The sequence below is a fragment of the Cervus elaphus genome, chromosome 14 (genome assembly GCF_910594005.1).
Source record: "Cervus elaphus chromosome 14, mCerEla1.1, whole genome shotgun sequence".
In the NCBI taxonomy this organism is placed as follows: Eukaryota; Metazoa; Chordata; class Mammalia; order Artiodactyla; family Cervidae; genus Cervus; species Cervus elaphus.
Window position 1 is genome coordinate 18,044,838 of NC_057828.1, and position 24,889 is coordinate 18,069,726.

At 38.1% G+C, this 24,889-nt stretch overlaps 1 protein-coding gene across 3 annotated transcripts in view; it reads left to right on the forward strand.

The window, feature by feature from the left end:
* BRINP3 (BMP/retinoic acid inducible neural specific 3) overlaps positions 1-24,889 on the forward strand; it is a 454,878-nt gene that overhangs the window by 243,365 nt on the left and 186,624 nt on the right. For all 3 annotated transcript variants that reach the window (XM_043924282.1, XM_043924284.1, XM_043924283.1), the window contains exon 4: positions 1,585-1,775. In XM_043924282.1, coding sequence (XP_043780217.1) covers positions 1,585-1,775 — 191 coding nt within the window. The remainder of the gene's footprint in view (positions 1-1,584; positions 1,776-24,889) is intronic.

Sequence of the window (24,889 nt, forward strand, 5' to 3'; positions counted from 1 at the left end):
ATTTGTTGTTGTTTAGTTGCTCAGTCGTGTCCAACTTTTTGTGACCCAATGGACTGCGGCATGCGAGAAACCACTGAGCTTCAGTTCAATTCAGTCACTCAGTCATCTCCGACTCTTTGCGACCCCATGAACTGCAGCACGCCAGGCCTCCTTGTCCATCACCAATGTCCATCACCATGTCCTTGGAGTCCATGATGCCATTCAACCATCTCATCCTCTGCCATCCCCTTCTCCTCCCGCCTTCAATCTTTCCCAGTATCAGGGTCTTTTTAAATGAGTCAGTTCTTCACATCAGGTGGCAAAGGTATTGGAATTTCAGCTTCAGCATCAATCTGTCCAATGAATATTCAGGACTGATTTCTTTAAGATGGACTGGTTGGATCTCCTTGCAGTCCAAGGGACTCTCAGGAGTTTTCTCCAACACCACAGTTCAAAAGCATCAATTCTTCTGTGCTCAGCTTTCTTTATAGTCCAACTCTCACATCCACACATGACAACTGAAAAAACCACAGCTTTGACTAGATGGACTTTTGTTGGCAAAGTAATGTCTCTGCTTTTTAACATGTTGTCTAGGTTGGTCATAACTTTTCTTCCAAGGAGCAAGTGTCTTTTAATTTCATGGCTTCAGTCACCATCAGCAGTGATTTTGGAGCCCCCCAAAATAAAGTCTCTCACTGTTTCCATGGTTTCCCCATTTATTTGCCATGAAGTGATGGGACCAGATGCCATGATCTTAGTTTTCTGAATGTTGAGCTTTAAGCCAACTTTTTCACTCTCCTCTTTCACTTTCATCAAGAGGCTCTTTAATTCTTTGCTTCCTGCCATAAGGGTGGTTTCATCTGAATCCCTGAGGTTATTGATATTTCTCCCAGCAATCTTGATTCCAGCTTGTGTTTCATCCAGCCAAGCATTTCTCATGATAACCTCTGAGCCTAATACACATATTTATATAACTATATAAGCATTTATATGTTTTCTTTGCATTTTAAAGATACATTTGAAAACAGCTAATGTTTTGAAGTGGGCTTCCCTGGTGGCTCAGTGGTAAAGAATCTGCTTGCCAATCAGGAAATGCAGGTTTGAGCCTTCCATCTGGAAGATCCCCTGGAGAAGGAATTGGCCACCCTTTCCAGAATTCTTGCCTGAGAAATCCAAGAGTCGGACATGACTTAGCAACTAAACAACATTTTTTAATATGCTTGGTCAAGTTTCCATTTGCCATAATGATCTGTAGTAACTATTGTTTGTTTTACATATTTTCTTATCTTAATTTGCTTTGGAGCCACATTAGTGTTAGATAAGCTAAACTATATGAAAAAGTCAATAAAATCTAGAGGAAAAGTTCCACAAAAGCTTGCTATTCAATGCTTACTAAATATGTATTTACAACCATCAGCATCCCGGGTACTTTTTAGGTATGTGTGAAGTATTTGCGAACAAAAATGTAAACAAAACTCCCTGCCCATTTGTTATTTGTCACTCTTTTGTTTCATAATGGTTATAATCTAAGGTTCTTCACTTGCAGGTAATGTAAACATTGATTTTAAGTGGTAAATGGAATAATATAAAGTATTATTCATGCAGGAGAGGAGTCACTCACAATTTTTGTGGACAAGCGGAAGCTGAGCAAACGATCTGAAGGAAGTGACCCCAGCACCAATAGCTCCTCGGTTACTCTGGAGACCCTACATCAACTGGCTGCTTCCTATTTCATTGACAGGGACAGCACCCTTCGGAGACTTCACCACATTCAAATCGCATCCACTGCCATAAAGGTATGAATATGTTTATCCTGTGAGGCTTCCCTGGTGGTTTAGTGGTAAAGAATCTGCCTGCATGCAGTGCAGGAGACTGGGTTTCGATCCCTGGGTCAGGAATATTCCCTGGAGAAGGGAATGGCAGCCGCCTCCAGTATTCTTGACGAGAATTCCATGGACAGAGGAGCCTGGCGTTCTACAGTCCATGGGGTTGTAAAAATCGGATATGACTTAGCGACTAAATCATCATATCATTGTGTTTTCTAAGATCCATTTCTATGTATGTTCATGGCTCACTGATTTAAACTATGGTGTCCTGAAGAATAATATATTATTTCCTTTTGTTTTGAGTTTCGCAGTACATTTAAGATAAAATTATATATATTTTTTCATGTGATTTTGTTAACTGGATAATTGGATTAAGGTTTTTCATGTCAGAGCATTATTTGAAATGCACATGAATTGAGTTTATCCTTGACTACTTAGACTCACTCACAAAGCATACATGGATAAAGCTTTGTTTAAATAATACTGGTTTCTTTTGTAAAACCTCATAATTTGATTGTGTGCATTTAAAAATATTATCCTGAGTAGTGGATGACTGGGTTCAAAGTGAGTCAGTGTTCACAAATATCATTAAGAAGTCTGATTCAAGGAGTATTTTCCCCCCTTGTTTTTTAAGACACCAGTTAAGAAGTACAAGTAGTTGTTTGTAAGTTTCTAGAAGTCAAGATATACCATGATCTGGAACTAGTGGACAAACTCCATGTGTTTGCTAAAATCTTTAGCCTTTGACTCAACTAAAGTTGACTTTATGAAAGCTTAGAGAATAGGAGAACAGGATACCTTTAATTTTCAGAAGAAAGAGAAAGAGAGAAAGACAGAGAGAGAGAGAGAGAGGCAGTAGTTTCCAGAACAATAGATGTTTTGACATATTTCTCTGGCTGTTTGGATAAGCATGTTATTGTGTTTGGGTTTGGCCAGGGGCCATTGTAAAATTAACAGACCAAAGAGTTGGCACAATGTGATGGTGTGATTCTGGACAAAGTTAGTAAGAACAAAATAAAACATAAAGAGCATTTCTTAGTGTTTTAAATATAACATGTTATAATTAATGTAAAAAGCAATCATTAAATATATCATTTTATTGCTTTGTGAGATTAAAATTAATATTTATATTTTTTCAGTTACTTGAAAAATTAGTGCGTTGATATGTTGAGAATGCTAGACAAATTAGCCCAAGGTACATCTTTTGTCCAAGATTGTCTTAGAGAGAATAAAAGGTTATATGAAAATATCTTTAGCTTAAGAGTTGCACAAATAATAACTGCCTATTTCCAATATTGCTTGTAGATGAGGTTAAGAAAAAGACTTCTGTAGAAATAAGTTGTACCATTATAGTCTACCTCTGATAATAGGATTTAGGTTATATTGACTAATCAAGTGTATAAATAATATTTATGCCATATAGATATAAATGTGGCCAGCATGAATACAGATGTTGTAATTAATTTTAAAATATTGTAAGGTAGAGTAGTGTTGTAGTTATTTAGCTTGAGGTTACTGAGAAGAAATAGGCTTTTGCAGAAATCAATTTCAGTGATATAAACAGTGACTTAAAGTATATTTTCTAATAGAAGACATCATTGTTGTAAGTGTGTTTATTATATGGCTATTGATTTTTCACTCAGCACACCAAGTAGAATTATACAATAGAGTTATTGTATCCATAGTAAGTATTCATTCACAGTTTGTGTCAAAACTTAATGGATATTTGTACATACTCTTTTCTCCCAGAATAGAAATCTGTATCACAAAAGGCACATGTTTTAATGGCTAGGCTATTGTAGGCAGGCAGTGTTCTTAGACACTGATGCTACAGCTGATATTGATAAGGCTTCATGGATGGTAGAAATGAGCCAGCCTCAAAGTAGAAGTGACTTATAAAATGAGTAAACTCAGAGTAGCTCCAAGGAACACAGAGGAGTAACCTGGAGTGTGGGAGAGTGAACAGTTTTGCCTTGAAAGGACTCCAGAAAGTACTCTTTATCCAGTAGTCTTGGTAAGGGAGTTCTAATGCACACAATGGAAATAGTTTTTTAAATAATTATATTTATTTATTTTTGGCTGTTCTGGGTCTTGGTTGCTTCTGGGCTTTTCTCTAGTTGCAGTGAGCAGGGGCTACTCCCTAGTTGTGGTTCGAGGGCTTCTGATTGCAGTGGCTTCTCCTTGCAGAGCATGGGCTCTAGGGAATGCAAGCTTCGGTAGTTTCAGCTCCCAGGCCTTAGAGCACAGGCTTAATAGTTGTGGTACATGGGCTTAGTTACTCTATAGCATATGGGATCTTACAGACAGAGATCAAACCCATGTCTCCTGCATTGGCAGGCAGCTTCTTTATCACTGAGTAGCTAAGGAAGTCTCGATAATGGAAATATTTTTTTTTAATTTATTTATTTTAGTTGGAGGCTAATTACTTTATAATATTGTAGTGGTTTTTTGCCATACATTGATATGAATCAGAATGGAAATATTTTAAAGTGTGTGTATTAGGGCTGGAAACAGGAAAAAAAAAGTGGAACTTTAGATCAGGGAGAGGAAACAGAGAACAATATATGAAGGCTACAGAGATGGATGGATTGTAAAGAAAAGTTCACATATCTTATGTGTAACTAAGAAAAAAAAAGGAATGAGGTATGTGTGCTGGGAGCAACATGGTTCAGAAAATAATCTGAAAGTACCCAGGGCCTGCAAGGGTGAGGTGGTAGGGCCTGGGAAAGAGGAGCGGGCTATCAGACATTTCAGAATTAAATTTAAACATGGATGGAGTTCCCACCTGAGGCAGTAAAGTAACTGGTGATTATCTGACCCAGGGTCAGCTGCAGTCTGGGACGCTGAGAAAGCTCTGGGAAAGGTTCTTGAGCAGGTCTACAGGGTCCTTGAATTTCATGCACACTTTTATTATGCCATGTATGGGAGAGTGTCTTTTATTTTCCTTAGTTATCAAAAGTATAGATAAAAGATAAAAGATGTCGCTCCTCAAGTATATGATTATAATTGCTTAGATGTAATTGAACAGGGTGAAAGCGACGGAATGGTGAGGGTGGTGGGTGTGTAAGCAAAATCCAAGGGTGTTCAACTTCTGAAATCCTTTTACAACTGAATAAACAACTGAATGCAAAGTGCTTTTGTAGTATATTTGAAATCAAAAGCTTAACACTTCTACCAACTATCTAAAGGTTCAATGTGTTGCTGTAATATTTTAAAGATTCACACTAGGGTTACCAAGATCTACAATTTCTTTGATAAGATAAAAAACCTTGGGGTTTTAAGTGCCATGTAGTGGGAATGTAATTTCTTGAACAAATGTTGTATGAAGATATCTCATGATTCATAGAATCTAGGAGACAGAATATTGTTAAAAAATAAAGTCAAATGAGATCAGTATCCGATAACAGGAAAAATATTGTTAAATCTGCATTATCATGCCTGCTTTTATCATGCTAATTCTTTAAAAAACACAGGAGTTGGACAAATAGCATTACTGTGAGCCATTTTCTAGAAAAGGAAACTGAACAAATGGTTGCTTTTATCTCTCATAATCATGAATGTAAATGTAGACTGAAGTTCATTAACACATGTATAAACAAAAAGGGAATGGCTCAAATGCCCATATAGCTTCAGCTCAGTTCAGTTCAGTCTGACTCTTTGCGACCCCATGAATCGCAGCACGCCAAGCCACCTTGTCTATCACCAACTCTCGGAGTTTACTCAAACTCATGTCCATTGAGTAGGTGATGCCATCCAGCCGCCTCATCCTCTGTCTTTCCCTTCTCTTCCTGCCTCCAATCCCTCCCAGCATCAGGGCCTTTTCCAGTGAGTCAACTCTTCACATGAGGTGGCCAAAGTATTGGAGTTTCAGCTCCAGCATCAGTCCTTCCAATGAACACCCAGGACTGATCTCATTTAGGATGGACTGGTTGGATCTCCTTGCAGTCCAAGGGACTCTCAAGAGTCTTCTCCAACACCACAGTTCAAAAGCATCAATTTTTTGGCGCTCAGCTTTCTTCACAGTCCAACTCTCACATCCATACATGACCACTGGAAAAACCATAGCCTTGACTAAACAGACCTTTATTGGCAAAGTAATGTCTCTGCTTTTTATTATGCTGTCTAGGTTGGTCATAACTTTTCTTTCAAGGAGTAAGCGTCTTTTAATTTCATGGCTGCAGTCACCATCTGCAGTGATTTTGGAGCACCCCCCAAATAAAGTCTGACACTGTTTCCACTGTTTCCCCATCTATTTGCCATGAAGTGTTGGGACCAGATGCCATGATCTTAGTTTTCTGAATGTTGAGCTTTAACCCAACTTTTTCCCTTTCCTCTTTCACTTTCATCAAGAGGCTTTTTAGTTCGTCTTCACTTTCTTCCATAAGGGTGGTGTCACCTGCATATCTGAGGTTATTGATATTTCTCCTGGCCATATAGCTTAATTAGCTGCTATACTATTCCAATAATGTCATTTATGTCAAATATTATTTCTCAGTATAATTATTAGTGCAAAAATATCAAATATAATGTCTAAGATTGTCCATTATTTTCAGAACATTCAATTCAATTGACTCAAGTTATCAAAAAAAATCACACTAACATATTCTTTAGGTTTATTTTGAAATATTAATGAACTTTAATATATGATTGACAAAGATGAGAAAAATCAAAATATATATATTGCAGAAAATTTAATCTATTACCTGATATGCTATATGCATTTTCCAAAATTTCCTTAATACTCTGTTTTAAAAATGAGATTGTAGTAATTAAAAGTAGATTTTGAATCTGTTAAAAATCTAAAGTTATCATTATTTTTCTAAAAGAAAAAAATACAATATGTTCCTAACATTTTTCTAACATAGAACATTTATTGGAAATATATTTAAAATTATGGTGTTTAGAATTTTTTCCAACAGATTTTAGTAAAAAGCACAACAGTATGATAAAATCAACTTACAGGTCAATATTCCAGCTAAAAAGTCCATCTTCACATGATGTTTTGGTGCTGTATAGTTTACTAAAGGGTATTGAAGGAGATATTGAGAAGAAGCTCCATGACTTTATAGCTTCATTTATGTTTCTGAAATTATAAGGATACATTAATATAAACTTCAAGAGCTATTCACAAATTTAGGATATACATTAGAACATTAGAATATACAATGGAGCAAAGACAGTCTCTTTGACAAGTAGTGATGGAAAAGTTGGGCCACAACACATGTATCAGTAAACCAAAATAAACTCCAGGAGTTGGTGATGGACAGGGAGGCCTGGCATGCTGCAATCCGTGGGGTCACAAAGAGTTGGACACAGCTGAGCAACTGAACTGAACAGATGGACAATAAACTCAAAATGGCTTAAAGACTTAAATATAAGACAGGACATCATAAAACTCCTGGAAGAGAACATAGGCAACACGTTCTCTGATGTAAATTGTATCGATGTTTTCTTAGGTCAATCTCCTAAGGCAATAGGAAAACAACAACAACAACAAAAATGGGACCTAATCAATTTCATAAGCTTTTGCACAGCAAAGAAAACCATAAACAAAAGGAAAAGTCAACCAATGCACTGGGAGAAAATATCTGCAAATTATGTGGCCGATGAGGGCTTAATTTCCAAAATGCACAAGTGGGTCATACAACTCAGCAACACAAAACAACAACCCAATCAAAATATGGGCAGAAGACCTAAACAGACTTATTTTCTCCAAAGAAGACATACAGATGATCAACAAGCGTATAATAAGATACTCAACATTGCTAATTATCAGAGAAATGTAAATCAAACCTACCATGAGATATTACCTCACATGAATCAGAATGGCCATCACTAAAATAACTATAAATAGTAAAGACTGGAGTTCAGTTCAGTCACTCAGTCGTGCCCAACTCTGTGCAACTCTAATATAAGTGTTCTTTCTAATTCAAATGCTAATCATGCTAAGTTTCTGTTCCTTGTTCGGTTGCTCAGTCATGTCCAACTCTTTGCAACCCCATGGACTACAGCATGTGAGGCTTCCCTGTCCATCACCAACTCCCAAAACTTGCTCAAACTCATGTCCATAGCGTTGGTGATGCCATCCAATTGTCTCATCTTCTTCTTCTTCTTCCACTTCCATCTTCTGTCTACTTCTTCTCCTGCCTTCAATCTTTCCCAGCATCAGGGTCTTTTCTAATGAGCCAGCTCTTTCTATCAGGTAGCCAAAGTATTGGACTTTCAGCTTCAGTATCAGTCCTTCCAATGAATATTCAGGGTTATCTCCTTTTGGGTTGGCTAATTGGATCTCCTTGCAGTCCAAGGGACTCTCAAGAGTCTTCCCCAACACCACGGTTCAAAAGCATCAATTCTTCAGTGCTCAGCCCTCTTTATTGTCCAACTCTCACATCCATACATGACTACTGGAAAAACCATAGCTTTGATTAGATGGACCTTTGTCAGCAAAGTAATGTCTCTTCCTTTTAATATGCTGTCTAGGTTGGAGAGGGTGTGGAGAAAAGGGAACCCTCTTACACTGTTAGTGAAAATATAAATTATTATAGCCCCTGTGGTAACAATATAGAAGTACCTTGAAAAACAAAAATAGAATTACCATATGATCCAGCAATCCTATCAGGGCATTTATCTGGAGAAACTCTAATTTCAAAACATACATGTACCCCAGTAGTTCATTTCAGGCTATTTACAATAGCCAAGACATGCTCAGTTCAGTTCAGTTCAGTGTTCAGTCGTGTCCCACTCTTTGCGACCCCACGGACTGCAGCATGCCAGGCTTCCCTATCTTTCACTGTCTCCTGGAGTTTGCTCAAGCTCATGTCCATTGAATTGGTGATGCCATCCAAACATCTCATCCTGTGTCGTCCCCTTCTCCTCCTGCCTTCAATCTTTCCCAGCATCTGGGTCTTTTTTAAGGAGTCAGTTCTTCACATCAGGTGGCCAAAGTATTGGAGCTTCAGCTTCAGTGTTAGTCCTTTCAATGAATATTCAGGGCTAATTTCTTTTAGGATTGACTGGTTTGATCTCCCTGCTGTCCAAGGTACTCTCAAGACTCTTCTACAGTGCCACAGTTCAAAGGCATTAATTCTTCGGGATGCAGCCTTTTTCATTGTCCAGGTTTCACATCTGTACTTGACTACTGGAAAAACCTTAGCTTTGACTATACGGACCTTTGTTGGATAAGTCATATCTTTGCATTGTAATATGGTATCTAGGTTGATCATAGCTTTCTTCCAAGGAGCAAGTGTCTTTTGATTTCATGGCTGCAGTCACCATCTGCAGTAATTTTGGAGACCAAGAAAATAAAGTCTCTCACTGTTTCCATCATTTCCCCATCTATTTGCCATGAAGTGATGGGACTGGATACTGTGATCTTAGTTTTTTGAATTTTGAATTTTAAGCCAACTTTTACACTCTCCTTTTTTACTTTTATCAAGAGGCTCTTTAGTTTCTCTTCATACTCCTATGTGTACTATTGTGTCATGATTAAATTCATGGAATCAAAAATTTCCAGAATAATAAAGTATCATATTTTTTCATATTCAGAACTTTCATATGCTTGATAATAGTTTTGTAGTTTGCATTATGGATATTTATTTCCCCTGTGCCATGTCTTCATGGCTTTTGAGAAGTAATCCTAATTTTTGGAGGGCAAAAGCAGAAACTATTTTTACTTTTTTTTTTTGTTTTTAATCAAAGTAATGTCTTATAAGTTTTGTTTTTGTTCAGTTGCTAAGTCATGTCCAACTCTTTGTGACCACATGGACTGTAGCACACCACACTCCCTAGTCCTTCATTATCTCCTGGAGTTTGCTTAAACTCTTGTTCATTGAGTTGATAATGCTGTCTAACTATCTCATCCTCTGCCACCCCATTCTCCTTTTGCTTTCAGTCTTTTTCAGCATTGGGATCTTTTTCAATGAGTCGGCTGTTTGCATCAGGTGGCCAAAATATTGGAGCTTCAGATTCAGGATCAGTCCTCCTTATAGACAGTGGCATGTTGTCTGACTCTTTTTGACCCCATGAACTGCAACATGCCAGGCCACCCTATCTCTCACCATATCCTGGAGTTCACCCAAGTTCATGTCCATTGAATTGGTGATGCCATCCAACAATCTCATTTTCCGCCACCCTCTTCTTCTTTTGCCTTCAATCTTTCCCAGCATCAGTCTTTTTCAGTGAGTTCTCTCTTTGCATATTGGAGCTTCAGCTTCAGCATCAATCCTTCCAATAAGTATTCAGGATTGATTTGCATTTGGTCCTATCATGTCAATGCAAATAGATGGGGAAACAATGGAAATAGTGAGAAACTTTATTTTCTTGGGCTCCAAAATCACTGTGGATTGTGACTGCAGCCATGAAATCAAAAGACACTTACTCATTAGAAGAAAAGCTATGACAAACATAGACAGAGTCTTAAAAAGCAGAGACATTACTTTGCCTACAAAGGTCCATATATTCAAAGCTATATTTTTTCCAGTAGTCAAGTATGGATGTGAAATCTGGACAGATAAAAAGGCTGAGTCCCAAAAAATTGATGCCTTTGAACTGTGGTGCTGTAGAAGACTCTTGAGAGTCCCTTGGACAGCAAGGAGATCAGACCAGTCAATCCTAAAATAAATTAACCCTGAATATTCATTGAAGGACTGATGGCTGAAGTTGGGAAGTTCCAATACTTTGGCCATCTGATGTGAAGAGCTGACTCATTGGAAAAGACTCTGATGCTGGGAAGGATTGAAGGCAGGAGGAGAGGGGGATGATAGAGAATGAGATGTTTGGATGGTATCACTGACTCAGTGGATGTAGGTTTGAGCAAACTCCAGGAGACAGTGAAGGACAGGGAAGCGTGGTATGCTGAAGTCCATGGGGTCGCAAGAGTTGGGCACAACTGAATGACTGAACAGCTCACATCTGTTCATGACTACTAGAAAGACCATAGCTTTGACAATAAGGACTTTTGTTAGCAAAGTGATGTCTTTGCTTTTTAATATGCTATCTAGGTTTGTCTGGGCTTCCCTGGTAGCTCAGCTGGTAAAGAATCCACCTGCAATGCAAGAGACCTCAGTTCCATTCCTGGTTCAGGAAGATCCCCTGGAGGCGGGCATAGCAACCCGCTACAGTATTATTGCCTGGAGAATCCCCATGGACAGAGGTGCCTGGTGGGCTACAGTCCATGGGGTCGCAAAGAGTCAGACACAACTGAGCAACAAAGCACCGCACATCACAGCGCTAGGTTTGTCAAAGTCTTCCTTCTAAAAAGCAAGAATCTTCTCATTTCATGGCTGCAGTCATCATCCATAGTGACTTTGTCTTCCCATAAGCCAGAAAGGAAATGCTAATAATTCATGGAGTACTGCATGAAATGCTTAGAAATGTCATGCCTCACTGGTGGGGCATACCAAAGGGTATAGAGGCTACCAAATGGCAAATCTGTAAAAATAAATTTAAGCTTAGTTGTTTAGATTAAATATTAATTATATAAATTAGGAAAGAAAAGTAACACTTCAATGTTTAGCATATTTTAGCATCTGTTTCATTCTACTCTTCTCTTTTCAGCTCTGTCCTATTTGTAAGTCTTGTTTACTGTGTCAGAGACTATATTCTTTGAGGTCATTATATTTTATTTGTTTTCTGCTCTCTCATATCTCAATTGTCTTAACTACCTGCACTCAAAATACATCTTGTGTTTATCTTTCTTGTGACAAATTGTTTATATATATATATACATATATATAATATCTATATAATATATACATTCTATGTTATAACTGAGTGCTGACTAAATTATTATCTCTTCCACATACAAAGAATATATGAAGTGGAAAAGCCTGACGAAATTATTGTGTTGTTTTTTTTTTAATTTTTGGTTATTTGACTCAAAGAACCAAATTGAGTTTATTGAGATGAAGACTACAGTGTGTGCCATAAAAAATACACTAGATAAGATTAAATGCCTATTTAATAAAATTTTAAATCTTCGCATAGAACTGCTTCTATCCAGGGTAAATTAACAAGGAATGGATTTATCTCTTACCTGACAATCACAAGCAATGAGAAAAGACAAACATAATAGTTTGTAAGGCATTGAACAACAGGCAACGAAGGTTAATGACTATGAGAAACGGATACTACTGTGATGAGAGGTGTGACTGTCTGCAGCTTACTGTCTTGAAAGAGTTTACAGGACGTAATTCAGGGAGAGAAAATCCAGATAGAAACCAAAACATTTTTCAAACTGAGGACTGAGCTCAGAGTTTAAAGAGACTCAAGTTATAACAGTTGTTGGTTGGTGTTGTTCAGTCACTAAGCCATGTCCGACTATATGCCACCCCAAATGGTCTGCAGCTTGCCATGTCTGCCACAGGCTCTTCTGTCCTCTACTATCTCCCGGAGGAGAAAGCTACACAGAGAGAAAACCCCAGGGACTGTAGGAGTTTGCTTTCAAATACTTAGCAGAATGTTGTTGACTGCAAACTTACGAGGAAATTACCTGACATCAGGGAAGAAAATTACACTGTAAAATTGGAGAAGTGTATTTGACACTCACTTAGGAGCCAAAAGGGCTTCCCTGATGGCTCAATTGGTAACAAATCCTCCTGCAATGCAGGAGACCCTGGTTTGGTTCCTGGGTCTGGAAGATCCACTGGAGAAGGGATAGGCTGCCCACTCCAGTATTCTCAGTCTTCCCTTATGGCTCATCCGGTAAAGAATCTGCCTGTAATGTGGGGGACTTGGGTTCAGTTCCTGGGTTGGGAAGAGCCCCTGGATGAGCTTATGGCAACCCCACTCCAGTATTCTGGCCTGGAGAAGTACACAGATGGTATAGTCCATGGGATCACAAAGAGTCGTAGAGGGCTGAGTCACTTTCACTTTCACTTTCACTTTTCAGGATACGGAAAAGTGTTCCCATAAGCCAGAAGGGAAATGCTTACAATTCATGGAGCACTGCATGAAATGCTTAGAAATGGCATGCCTCAGTGGTGGGGAATAAATAACTCAATTGCCTAAATTGAATTCTTCTCTAGACTCACCTCAAAAATTAATAAAAAAATAAGACCAAAATGAATCATATTCTTTCTGAGAATTGCATCCAGAACAAAGCTCAAGAATGCTCTGTTTGGAATACAGGAAAGAAAAAAAGAAGTCTAACATCCAGTACAGTAAGATTCACAATGATAAATACTAGTAATGTTTACCAGTCAATGAACAGGCCAAAAAATAATAACAAAGAAAAAGTGTAATGAAGAGAATATTCAGTCAACTCAAACTGACTCAGAATAAGCACAAACATTAAACTTATCAGACCAGAACACTTAAATGGGTATTATAACTGCATTCCATATTTTCTAAAGTACAGGCATGAAGATAGAAAAAAAAACCAAATTGAACTTATTAAGATTAATACTATAATGTGTGATGTAAAAAATACACTGGATTAAATTAAATGCCTGTTACATGGCACAGGAAAAGACTGGTGAAATCTAGACATAGATATATAAACAATTTGAAATGAAAAACAGAAAGAACAAAATGCAAAAAAAAAAACCAATTAATAGTGAGCTGTGGGACTTGGTGCAGCCATAAATATGTGTAATGAGAGTCCTCAGAGGAGACTGGGAGTGGAAGGAATTATTAGATACGTATTGCTATATAGTAATATTATCATTGCTTTAGAGACTTAGAAAAAGCACATTCTACTGTCTTATTTTTTATTTTTTTGAAAGATTAGCAAGGCTTAGCTAATTCTCAAAGCAAGGTGTCCACAGAATTGCATGGAAGGGTTTTGGGAAGGGTCTTTTTCCAAGGTTCCATGATTGTTAATATCAATAATGTCCTTGTCAGTGTGAAGGTCCCTTCTTATTGGCTGTTGGTGAGAGCTGGTTCTCAACTATTTGCCAAGTGATCTCCTCCATATGGCAGTTCACAACTTGTTAATTTGTTTTTTAAGGTTTAGCAAGGAAGAGAGTCATAATATAACATCACAATCTTATATAATGGACTTGCGGACATGTAATCACATAATAACATGCATTACATAACTTCACCATATTCTAGGTTTAGAAACAAGTCATGTGAAAGGTGAAAGTGAAGTCACTGACTCCTGTCTGACTCTTTGTAACTCCATGGACTGTAGCCCACCAGGTCCTCCATCCATGGGATTCTCCAGGCAAGAGTACTGGAGTGGGTTGTCATTTCCTTCTCCAGGGGATCTTCTTGACCCAGAGATCAAACCTGGGTCTTCCACACTGTAGCCAAGTGCTTTACCATCTGAGCCACCAGGGGAGAAACAAGTCATAGGTCCTATCTAAATTTAGTGGAAGAAGATTACAGAAGATTGTGCATACTGTAAGGAAGGGGTTGGGAGTGGACCTTAGAATCTATTGCCAAAGACTCAGTGAAAAATATTTGAAGGGTTAATGACCAATTTCCAAATTAATTAGGATATTGAAAACCCACAGATCTTAGCAACTCAAAAGATGCCAAACATGAGAAAGGTCAAGAAAATTACACCTAGCTAGGCATTTCATTTGGGCTCCAAAATCACTGTAGGTGGTGACTGCAGCCGTGAAATTAAAAGATGCTTATTCCTTGGAAAGAATGTTCTGACAAACCTAGACAGCATATTAAAAAGCAGAGACATTAACGTTTGCAGTGTTTGTCAACAACGATCCGTCTAGTCAAGGCTACGGTTTTTCCAGTAGTCAGGTATGGATGTGTGAGTTGGACTATAAAGAAAGGTGAGCACCAAATAATTGATGCTTTTGAACTGTGGTGTTGGTGAAGATTCTTGAGAGTCCCTTGGACTGCAAGGAGATCCCACCAGTCCATCCTAAAAGAGATCAGTCTTGAGTGTTCATTGGAAGGACTCATGTTGAAGCTGAAACTCCAATACTTTGGCCACCTGATGTGAAGAGCTGACTCATTTGAAAAGACCCTGATGGCTAGGAAAGATTGAAGGCAGAAGGAGAAGGGGACAACAGAGGATGAGATGGTTGGATAGCATCATCAACTCAATGGACATGAGTTTGGGTAAATCCTGGGAGTTGGTGGTAATGGACAGGGAAGCCTGGCATGCTGCGGTCCATGGGGTTGCAAAAAGTCAAACACGACTGAGCGACTGAACTGAACTGAACTGAGGCATTTCATAATCAGCTTCCCTGGTGGCTCAGATGGGAAGGAATCTGCCTGCAATGCGGGAGACCTGAGTTCGATCCCTGCCTTGGGAAGATCCCCTGGAGAAAGGAACAGCTACCCATTCCAGTATTCTGGCCTGGATAATTCCATGGGAAGAAGAGCTGGCAGGCTACAGTTCATGGGGTCACAAAGAGTTGGGCATAACTGAGTGACTTTCACTCTCACTTTTCATTTCAAAATCAAGTTGCTCAAATTTGTGACCCCATGGACTGTAGTCCACCAGGCTCCTCTGTCCGTGGAATTCTCCAGGCAAGAATACTGAAGTGGATTGCCATTTCCTTCTCCAGGGGATCTTCCTGACCCAGGGATTGAATCTGGATGTCCTGCATTGCAGGCCAATTCTTTACCATCTGAGCTATAGGGAAGTCCACAAATTGCTCAAAACCACTATTAAAAAGAGTATCTTAGTTTCCATTAGTTATCAGAGGATTCCCAACCAGAATAAATGGTAATTTTGCTAAGATATAAGGTTGACCAAGACTGTAAATGCTTATATATAAATTCATGAGGTACAGAGGGTCAGGGGAAGGAAAGGACACATTAGGTGCAGAAGAATAGAGCTAAGGGTGATAGCAGATTTCTTGAAAACAATGCAAGTAAGAAAATAGTGGAGATGAGAACTTTAAAATACTAAAAATTTCTGTCAATATAAAGCTTATTTTCTAATAAAAATGTTTCAGAAGTGGAAAATATATTTACAAATGTATAAAATCTGCAAAAATCTCAGTGGCAAACCTGAATGAAAGAAATGATGTAAGAAATTTTTCAGGCAAGAAGGTCGCTAATGTCAGTCATTAGATACATAAATGTGTACTTACATAAATGAATGAAGAAAGGTGAAAAGTGAAAATGGTGCCAACACTGGTAATTATCTTTTATTATTGTTGTTGTTATGTCTCTTTAAAAGAGAAGCATTTCTTTAAACAATACCACAATCAATGTATTATGAGGTTTATAGCATATATATATAAATAAGCAGTAGGCCCACAATAGCATAAAGATTAGGAAGTGTACTGGATGTAGCTGACCCTTGAACAACATGGGTTTGAACTACAAGTGTCTACTTACAAGCAGATCTTTTTTCAGTAGTAAATACTGCAGTACTACATGACCCATGATTAGTTGAATCCGTGGGTACAGAATTAACTGTATAGAGGAATCATAGAGACAGATGGCCAATTATGAGTTACACTCATTTTCTACCATATGGAGGTTGGTAACCCTAACTGCCTCTTGTTCAAGGGTCAAGTGTATAAAATTTAAAGTTCTTATATTGTCAGTGAAATTCTATAATATAATTTAAAGGTAATTTGATAAGTGTGTATGCTATGAACCTTAAAACAACCACTAAAATAACAAAACATTATAGTTAACAGGACAGAAAGGTAATATAATAGAATTATTTTAAAATTAATTCAAAGGAAGTTAAAAATAAGAAAAAGGGAAGAAAGGACAGAATGGGAAATAGAGAATAAATATTAAGTAAATAGACTTAAACCTGATAATATTAATAGTGTAAACATTCTATTAAAATACACATCAGTGTCACACTGAATTTTTTAAGAAAGCAAAATTTGACTATACATTGTCTACAGGAGAATCATTTGAAATTTGAAAGTGAGTTAAAAGTAAAAGGATGAGAGTAAATATGTGACTTTAACACTGGAGTGGCTATCTTAATATAAGAAAAATATGTTTCAGAGACGAATCTTACCAGTGGTTGTTCAGTCACTCAGTCGTGTCCAACTCTGTGACCGTAGACTATAGTACATCAGGCTTCCCTCTCCTTCAGCATCTCCCAGAGTTTGCTCAATCTCATGCCCATTGAGTCAATGATGCCATCCAACCATCTCATCCTCTGTTTTCCCCTTCTCCTCCTGCCTTCACTCTTTCCCAGCATCAGGGTCTTTTCCAAAAACTCAGCTCTTCACATCAGGTGGCCAAAATATTGGAGTTTCAGCTTCAGCATCAGTCCTTCCAATGAATACTGCAGCGAAGTCGCTTCAGTCGTGTCTGACTCTGTGTGACCCCATAGACGGCAGCCCACCAGGCTCCCCTGTCCCTGGGATTCTCCAGGCAAGAACACTTGAGTGGGTTGCCATTTCCTTCTCCAATGCATGAAAGTGAAGGTGAAGTCATCCAGTCGTGTCTGACTCTCAGCGACCCCACAGACTGCAGCCTACCAGGCTCCTCCGTCCATGGGATTTTCCAGGCAAGAGTACTGGAGTGGGATGCCATTGCCTTCTCTGTTCCAATGAATACTCAGGGTTAATTTCTTTTAGGATTGACTGGTTTGATCTCCTTGCAGTCTAAGGGACTCTCAAGAGTCTTCTCCAATACCACAGTTTGAAAGCATCAGTACTTCAGGGCTCAGCCTTCTTTATGTACACTCTATACATGACTACTAGAAAAATCATAGGGAAAGGCTACCCACTCCAGTATTTTGGCCTGGAGAATTCCACAAATTCTATAGTCTTGGGCTTCCCTGGTGGCTCAGACAGTAAAGCGTCTGCCTGCAATGTGGGAGACCTGGGTTCGATCCCTGGGTCAGGAAGATCCCCTGGCGAAGGAAATGGCAACCCATTCCAGTATTCTTGCCTGGAAAATCCCATGGATGTTGGAGCCTAGTAGAGTACAGTCCATGGGGTCTCAAAGAGTCGGACACGACTTGAACAACTTCACTATAGTCCATGGGGTCGCAGAGTCAGACACGACTGAGCGACTTTCACTTTCAAGTTCAAGGCATACAATGCGAAAAAGAGCTAGGAAAGATGCCCGCTGAAGCCTTTCAGGCTTTCACCAAGTACCAGGCACTGACCTCTCAAGTGTGGATGGAGAAAGGAGGAAGGTGAATTCCCAGTGTGCAAAGTCAGGACAAGACTGTAAAGCAAAGAATTCTGCAGGCTCCCAAGAGATCAGCAGCTGCACCTTCAAGCTGGAAGAAATTCCCGTTGAATCAGAAGTTGGCAGTGGGTTGTGAAGAGTGTGTTAATTTCCTGAATCTCACTCTTGGCCAGATCCTGAGTCCTTCTGAAAGGAAAGTGTTGATGCTGTCTTCCAACTAAGCCAGAAGTCACTAAGTCAAGTCAAATTTTGAAAGCTTTGGTCAACCTCAATTCCAGATTAGACTATTCAGCCTAATAGAATAGAAACCTAATACAGGAAGAAGTATGCTTATTTCAGAGGAAATATTATTTACATAGAGTCTTCTTTTTGCTGTTTTTTTTTTCTTTTTTTTCATACACGATGTTTGACAATAGCAATAATATATGAAAAAGCAAGAGAATGTGGACTCAAAGGGCACGGCAGGCAGTAGTCAAGGAAAGCAGACTAAGAAATGAATAATTATTCTATTGTCAAACATTTCACACTGTATGCCTTGAACTTGGCGAAAGCCAAAAACGCATCAGAGGGTTTCTCCCAAAGCCTTGTACTTGAGGAAAGCACAGTGGCTCCCCTCAGCTCTGCTGTTTTGCACCTAACTTCTCAGGTGCTAAATTAACGTGGTCAGTGACGGCTAATGGCAGCAATTGACTGGGAGGGTGTATACTCACTTTGGAACTTCCTTGTATTTTAATCCATCATACTGGCACTGACAAAGATACTAAACATTCAATTCTAGTTTCCCTTTATTTTATCAATGGCAGATTTATCCTCTTCCCTCTCTGCCAGAGATTAGAGCAGCCTAGTGTTCTTTTCTCTCAGAAAAAGCAAATTATTTTCTATATTTAAATATATTTACAGCATCCCCTGTACTCTTATAGTTAAATAGAAAAACTTTGAGTTTGTCTGGCTTTCATTGTTAGGGTGAGAATGATGGTTTCTTATGATTTTCTGCATCCTAACTAGAGTTGGAAGCCCTTACTTTTAGCCTCTGCTATTTTGTTTCTATTTCTCTGTATCCCTTGATGATTATGGAAATTTTCTCAAAACACTAGATTGGATCACATCATTTTTTCTCATATGAGGTCAAAGAAACTTCTTGGAAATTATTAAGACACTCTAGGTTTTTATTTTATACTCCATAACATTTCTAGCATTATTCTTTTTGAAGTTCATGAGCTCTAACATCATACTCCTCCCCCCCCCCACCCCCCGCAACCTTAAAGACTTTAGAACCAATTAAGATGTACTCATGGAAGTCATCAAAACTGGATTTAAAATATAAGCTCTATTTCTAGGCATTTTGGAAAACTGCAGACACAACAGGCTTTTGAACAGTTCACTCCCAGTTAAATACCTAGCATTCTCCCTGGGGCAGAGCCACTCCTATAACCTTAACCTATGAAAACAGGAATATAGCTCCTCTGATGGATCTGTCCAAGTGGTATTTCAGAAGGAGCAAAGTAGAGAATGCATAATCCCATCCTTCAATATCACTAATCAGGTATTCTTTTATTTTTGATGAAAGCTATTGAATGTGGGAGGAAGTTGGGTTAAGAGAGGGCATGAGAGGTATCCTAGTGAAATTCCTGCCAGTGAAACATTAGGCAAAATAAAATTTCTCTTTTAGTAATATCCAGAGCATCTTTCTTAGTGTGAAAATAAAACCAGTTTCTCAGGATGTTTAAAGTAACACTGTATTTATTGGGACCACTGTGCTGCTGCTTCTTCTTGGTTCATCCCTAAGTCACATCTGACTCTTTTGAGACCCCATCAGGAAGTCTGTTTTATTGCCTGGGATATTACCTCCTCCATGAAAAACAATTAGATGACACTCTTTAAAACATAATACATGTTGATCACAATCGTCCTGCTTTTATCCAGGAAAACAAGGCTCTTTTGATTTTTGTTTTGTTTCAATGTAGTTGCTGATATTAGATCACTAAATTTATGCAAATCTTTGTTATTTAACTTTATTTAGAAATAGGAGGCACAAGTCAACAGCGTTGTGTCAGGGATCATGTCTATCTTTTAGAACTCTAAGTTGGATTGTCAGACACAATGATTGGGAACAAACGCTCTCAAGAGCAATACTTTAAATCAATAAATCTTGAACTCCATTTCTTCCCACATATAAATTAAACATGCAGTCCCCAGAGGAATATAAAAGAGCAAATGTCAAGTGATATCCTCATAAAAGGGTCCTTCTATTTCACTAAACCCATGATGACTACCTACCAGGATTGCTTGAATTAGTTACTCTGGCAGGTGTCAGCAGAAAAACTAAAGATAGGCTTGAAAAACCACCTAGACAATGCAAATGTTTGAGCTCCCTGCGTGTGTGTGTGTGTGTATGTATTTATACACATATATAATATTATATTATATAAAATCAGACTCTTTCAAAATGCTTACTCTATTATGACCACACCTAAAAATTTGATACCATTCAAATTTCCAGTAGTATAAAAATAAGAGGATTTAAGTCATAGATTAGGGAAAGAAATAGATTTTCAGAAAATTGCTAGATAATTTTAGAAATAATCTCCTGCAAGTTGCTGTTTTATAAATCCATTGATGCTTATACAATTTCCTATGAAACAGTTTTGGTAAAAGCCAGTTAAAAAGCTTGGTTTGTGGGTCTGCCACAGAGGAAAGAACTTTGATAGCATTCATTACCTTCATAGTTGGTTCTTAGATCCCACACAGAGAGGTATTCTTCTCAGGGAGAGTCTATGGAAAGCCAAAAGAATCACTGCTCTCTTGTCTAGGAAAACTGTTATCTTCACAGAGTCAAATATTTCTATAATAATTAAAACATTTGCAGTCATCAAGACATTCAACCAAAGGCTAGGAATAAAAATCTACATTTCTATCTAAATAGTAGGGCAAAATATAGAATATTTTTTAACAACATCAATATAGCAATCGTTAGGAAAGAAGGAAAAAAAGGAAAGATAAAGAAAAGAGAAAAGAAAAACAAACATTTATTGATGTCTTTACACGATGATGTTGTTAAGTCATGTCCAGCTCTTTTGTGACCCCTCGGACTGTATAGCCCACCCAGCTTCACCACCCATGGGATTTCTCAGGCAAGAATACTGGAGCAGGTTGCCATATCCTTCTCCAGGGAATTTTCTTGACCCAGGGATCAAACTCACATCTCCTGAATTGGCAAGTTGATTCTTTACTCTTGAGTCAACAGGGAAGACCTTATACAATGTATCCGTTGTGAATACAGAGAATGCCTTTTTTAGGCAGTTAGGAATAAATGGAAATTTATGTTATATGTTAATTAAAATTTCAATTCTACTTATAATATGGAGAAAATCAGAAAACAGGTAGGACGTTTTCCAAGTTAGAACATAATTTTAATATAACAAACTTGTTTTGTTGTAGTTTTATATGAGTAAATGGCAAGTAAAGAGGTTAAAATAATAATTAAATTAAAATGAGAGTGGAGTCAGCAAGGATCATAATATGTGGAGCAATATAATGAACTGTCAGAACTTTTTTGATTTTGGATAACCCCCAATTTAAAACTAAAATGCATGTAAATACAGATTTCCTCAGAAGCATATTGGCCTTGGAAAACATGCACTAAACCTGATCAAGTAATATTTTTGTTAATCAGGTTTTTCTTCAAAACCAACCAACATTTTTATTAGTGAATTCATAGGGTTATACAATGTATTTTATCATTCATATTTTTCTTTATGACTGGACTTTCTTCCCAGGTTATCTTAGATTGATTCATTTTACTCAAGTCTCAAAGATCTCCCTATTTAGTATCTTTTATTTAGTCATTTAAAAATATATAAATTCGTTCATTAAGCCACTCACTCACATACTTTTATTTAAACACTTAACAATATGAATTCTAGAATCAGAATGCCTGCATGTAAATCCCAGCTTCCATGATTGCTAGTCATGACACCTGGATAAGTTAATGCACTCAACTTCTTGACTTGTGTTCATTGTCTCTAGATTGAGGACTATGTAGATATGTTGTGAGGGTCAAACGGGTTAATATTTGAAGTGAAGTGAAGTCGTTCCGTAATATCCAATTCTTTGTGACCCTGTGGACTATAGCCCATCAGGCTCCTCCGTCCATGGGATTTTCCAGGCAAGAGTACTGGAGTGGGTTGCCATTTCCTTCTCCAGTGTATCTTCCTGGCCCATGGATCGAACCCAGGTCTCCCACATTGTAGGCAGACGCTTTACCATCTGAGCCACCAGGGGAGTCCATATTTGAAAGGCTTTCACAACAATGCCTAGCATGTAACAGTGCAATGAAGTGTTAGCTGTAATTATTTAATGCATAGTTATTGAGCTCGTGCTATATTCCAAGAGGTAGTTTATTTATCTTCTGATCTCTCCACCCTGAGCTCAGTACAAGATAGGAGCTCAATAAATGCTAATTGAAATTAAATGAACCTAACTCAGCATGAGCAGAATTGATGATGTTGCAGCAATCAGAAACCGCAGCAAACCCGAGTTTCAGATTGCTAAAATTAGATAAGTGACTGTAACTATCGCGTGGATGCTGAAATAGCTTTGAAAAGTTTCATAGGAATCCCCAGTATGCTCTATATTTGTTTCAACATCCTCATATTTCTTCTACCTCAGAGTAGCAGAATAACAACTCTCCTACAAAGCAAAAGGAAAACTCAAAATCCTCTTTTAGAAATACCTTATTTTTAAATAAGAGAAATAAAAGTATAGAATTGCTTGTTTCTTATGTAATGATTCAGTATATCCTGTTTTGTAAAGCATCAAGCCCACATCACAGATAAACTAGGACATCCCATCACTATAACTAACACGTCAAGCTCTTTGGCAGAATCTCCTCACCTTTGAAATGCTGGCCGCACCATGGAACACACGCAGTACTGCACTTGGTGACTGACACTTAACAAATATTTGTTGGGTGCATTCTGTTGAATTTGTGAAAGACCAGATGCCAGGAACAAAGGTGCTTAGAAGGGAAAAGTCAGCTTCCTAAACTAAGTGCAGATTGACTATCTGTCTAACCTTATTCACAGTATAGCTGACTATTCTTGTATAGAGAATAGTGGGTGAGTTTCATTCATTGAGTGAATATGAATTTGATTTTTTCAAAATTATCTTTTAATTTTAGTCATTAGTGTATGAATACAAAAAAAATTGGTTTGATTTTCTTATACTTGGTAAAAGCTCTGGAAAATAAAATAAGAAAATGTTAGTTTGAATGGGAATAAATATGCATGGTTTATGAGTTATCTAGGTCCTTCAAATTTGCTTGTTGTATTGTTAATTAAGAATTTATTTTTAGAGAAGTTTTAGGTATGCAATATTATTAAGAGGAACAGATGCTTCTCATATACTCCCTGCCTCTACATGTGTGTAGCCTCCTCCATAATCAACATCTTCCATCAGATGGTACATTTATTGAAATGATGAACCTGCATTGACACATCATAGTGACTCGAAGTCTACAGTTTACATTATGGTTCATTCTTGTTGTAGTATGCTCTATAGGTTTGGATACATGTATAACAGCATGTATCTATTATTATGATCATACACGTATTTCTACTGCCCTAAAATTCTCTGTGCTCCACCAATTCATCCCTTCCCTCTTCCTCAACTGGAAAACACTGATCTTTTTACTGTCTCCGTATTTTTTAAAAAGATAACCATTAAATGTCATATTAAGTTAAAAGACATAAAAATAATTTTATTCTACCTCTCCCATATTGTTCTTAATTTGGTTCATCTATCTAAGAACAGATGGTAACATTCATTGTTAGACATTACTTGCTTTACTCAATTTCTTCTATTACATTCCTGGGGATAGAGTTAAATAATTAAGAGAGAAATATCCTATTATTTACTTTCTCTACATTTCTGTACACACTCCCTATTTCAGTATGGCATATTATGTCAGAAAGAGCCAAGGGAACAGAGCAGTGAAGAGTCCTGAATCTGGAGCCACAGTGCCCTAGGCTGGAATCCCAATTCTACCGTCTACTGATTGTGTGATCTAGCTTAAATAAACTCTTTTCACTCTCAGTTTAACCATCTGTAAAAGGGAGGCAGCAATAGCACTAAGATTATCTGGCTGTCATGAACATTAGAAGAGTTAATATATTTAATGTACTTACAACAGTGCCTTAGATGTATGAAGTGTGGTATAAGGGAATAAATGACCTGTAAAACAGTTACTTGCTTTTAAACTGTGGTGTTGGAGAAGACTCTTGAGAGTCCCTTGGACTGCAAGGAGATCCAACCAGTCCATCCTGAAGGAGATAAGTCCTGAGTGTTCATTGGAAGGACTGATGCTGAAGCTGAAACTCCAGTACTTTGGCCACCTCATGCGAAGAGCTGACTCATTGGAAAAGACCCTGATGCTGGGAGGGATTGAGGGCAGGAGGAGAAGGGGACGACAGAGGATGAGATGGCTGGATGGCATCACTGACTCGATGGGCATGAATTTGAGTAAACTCTGGGAGTTGGTGATGGACAGGGAAGCCTGGTGTGCTGCGATTCATGGGGTCGCAAAGAGTCGGACACGACTGAGCAACTGAACTGAAAACAGTTACTGGGCTTCCCTGGTGTCTCAGCAGTAAAGAATCTGCCTGCCAATGCAGGAGATGCACCTTTGATCCTTGGTCTGGAAAGATCCCCTGGAGAAGGAAATGCAACCCATTCCAATATTCTTGCCTAGAGAACCCCTTGAACAGAGGAGCCTGGTGGGCTACAGTCCATGGGGTCAGAGGAGTAGGATAGGACTTAGTGTCTAAACTACCGCCATGCCCATTACTGTCAATTTAACTCATTATAAGGAAGGATTACTAATAAATAATTATGTATTTGATATACATTTTTATTAATATAAATATTGGCATATAGGAAATTATGTCAGAGATCATCTGTTTTGTGTCTATTTTATCAACCATCAACACTATGTCAACAATTCCTAACTATGTACTGCCATTCCCATTTCCAAACCTAATTCTCATTTT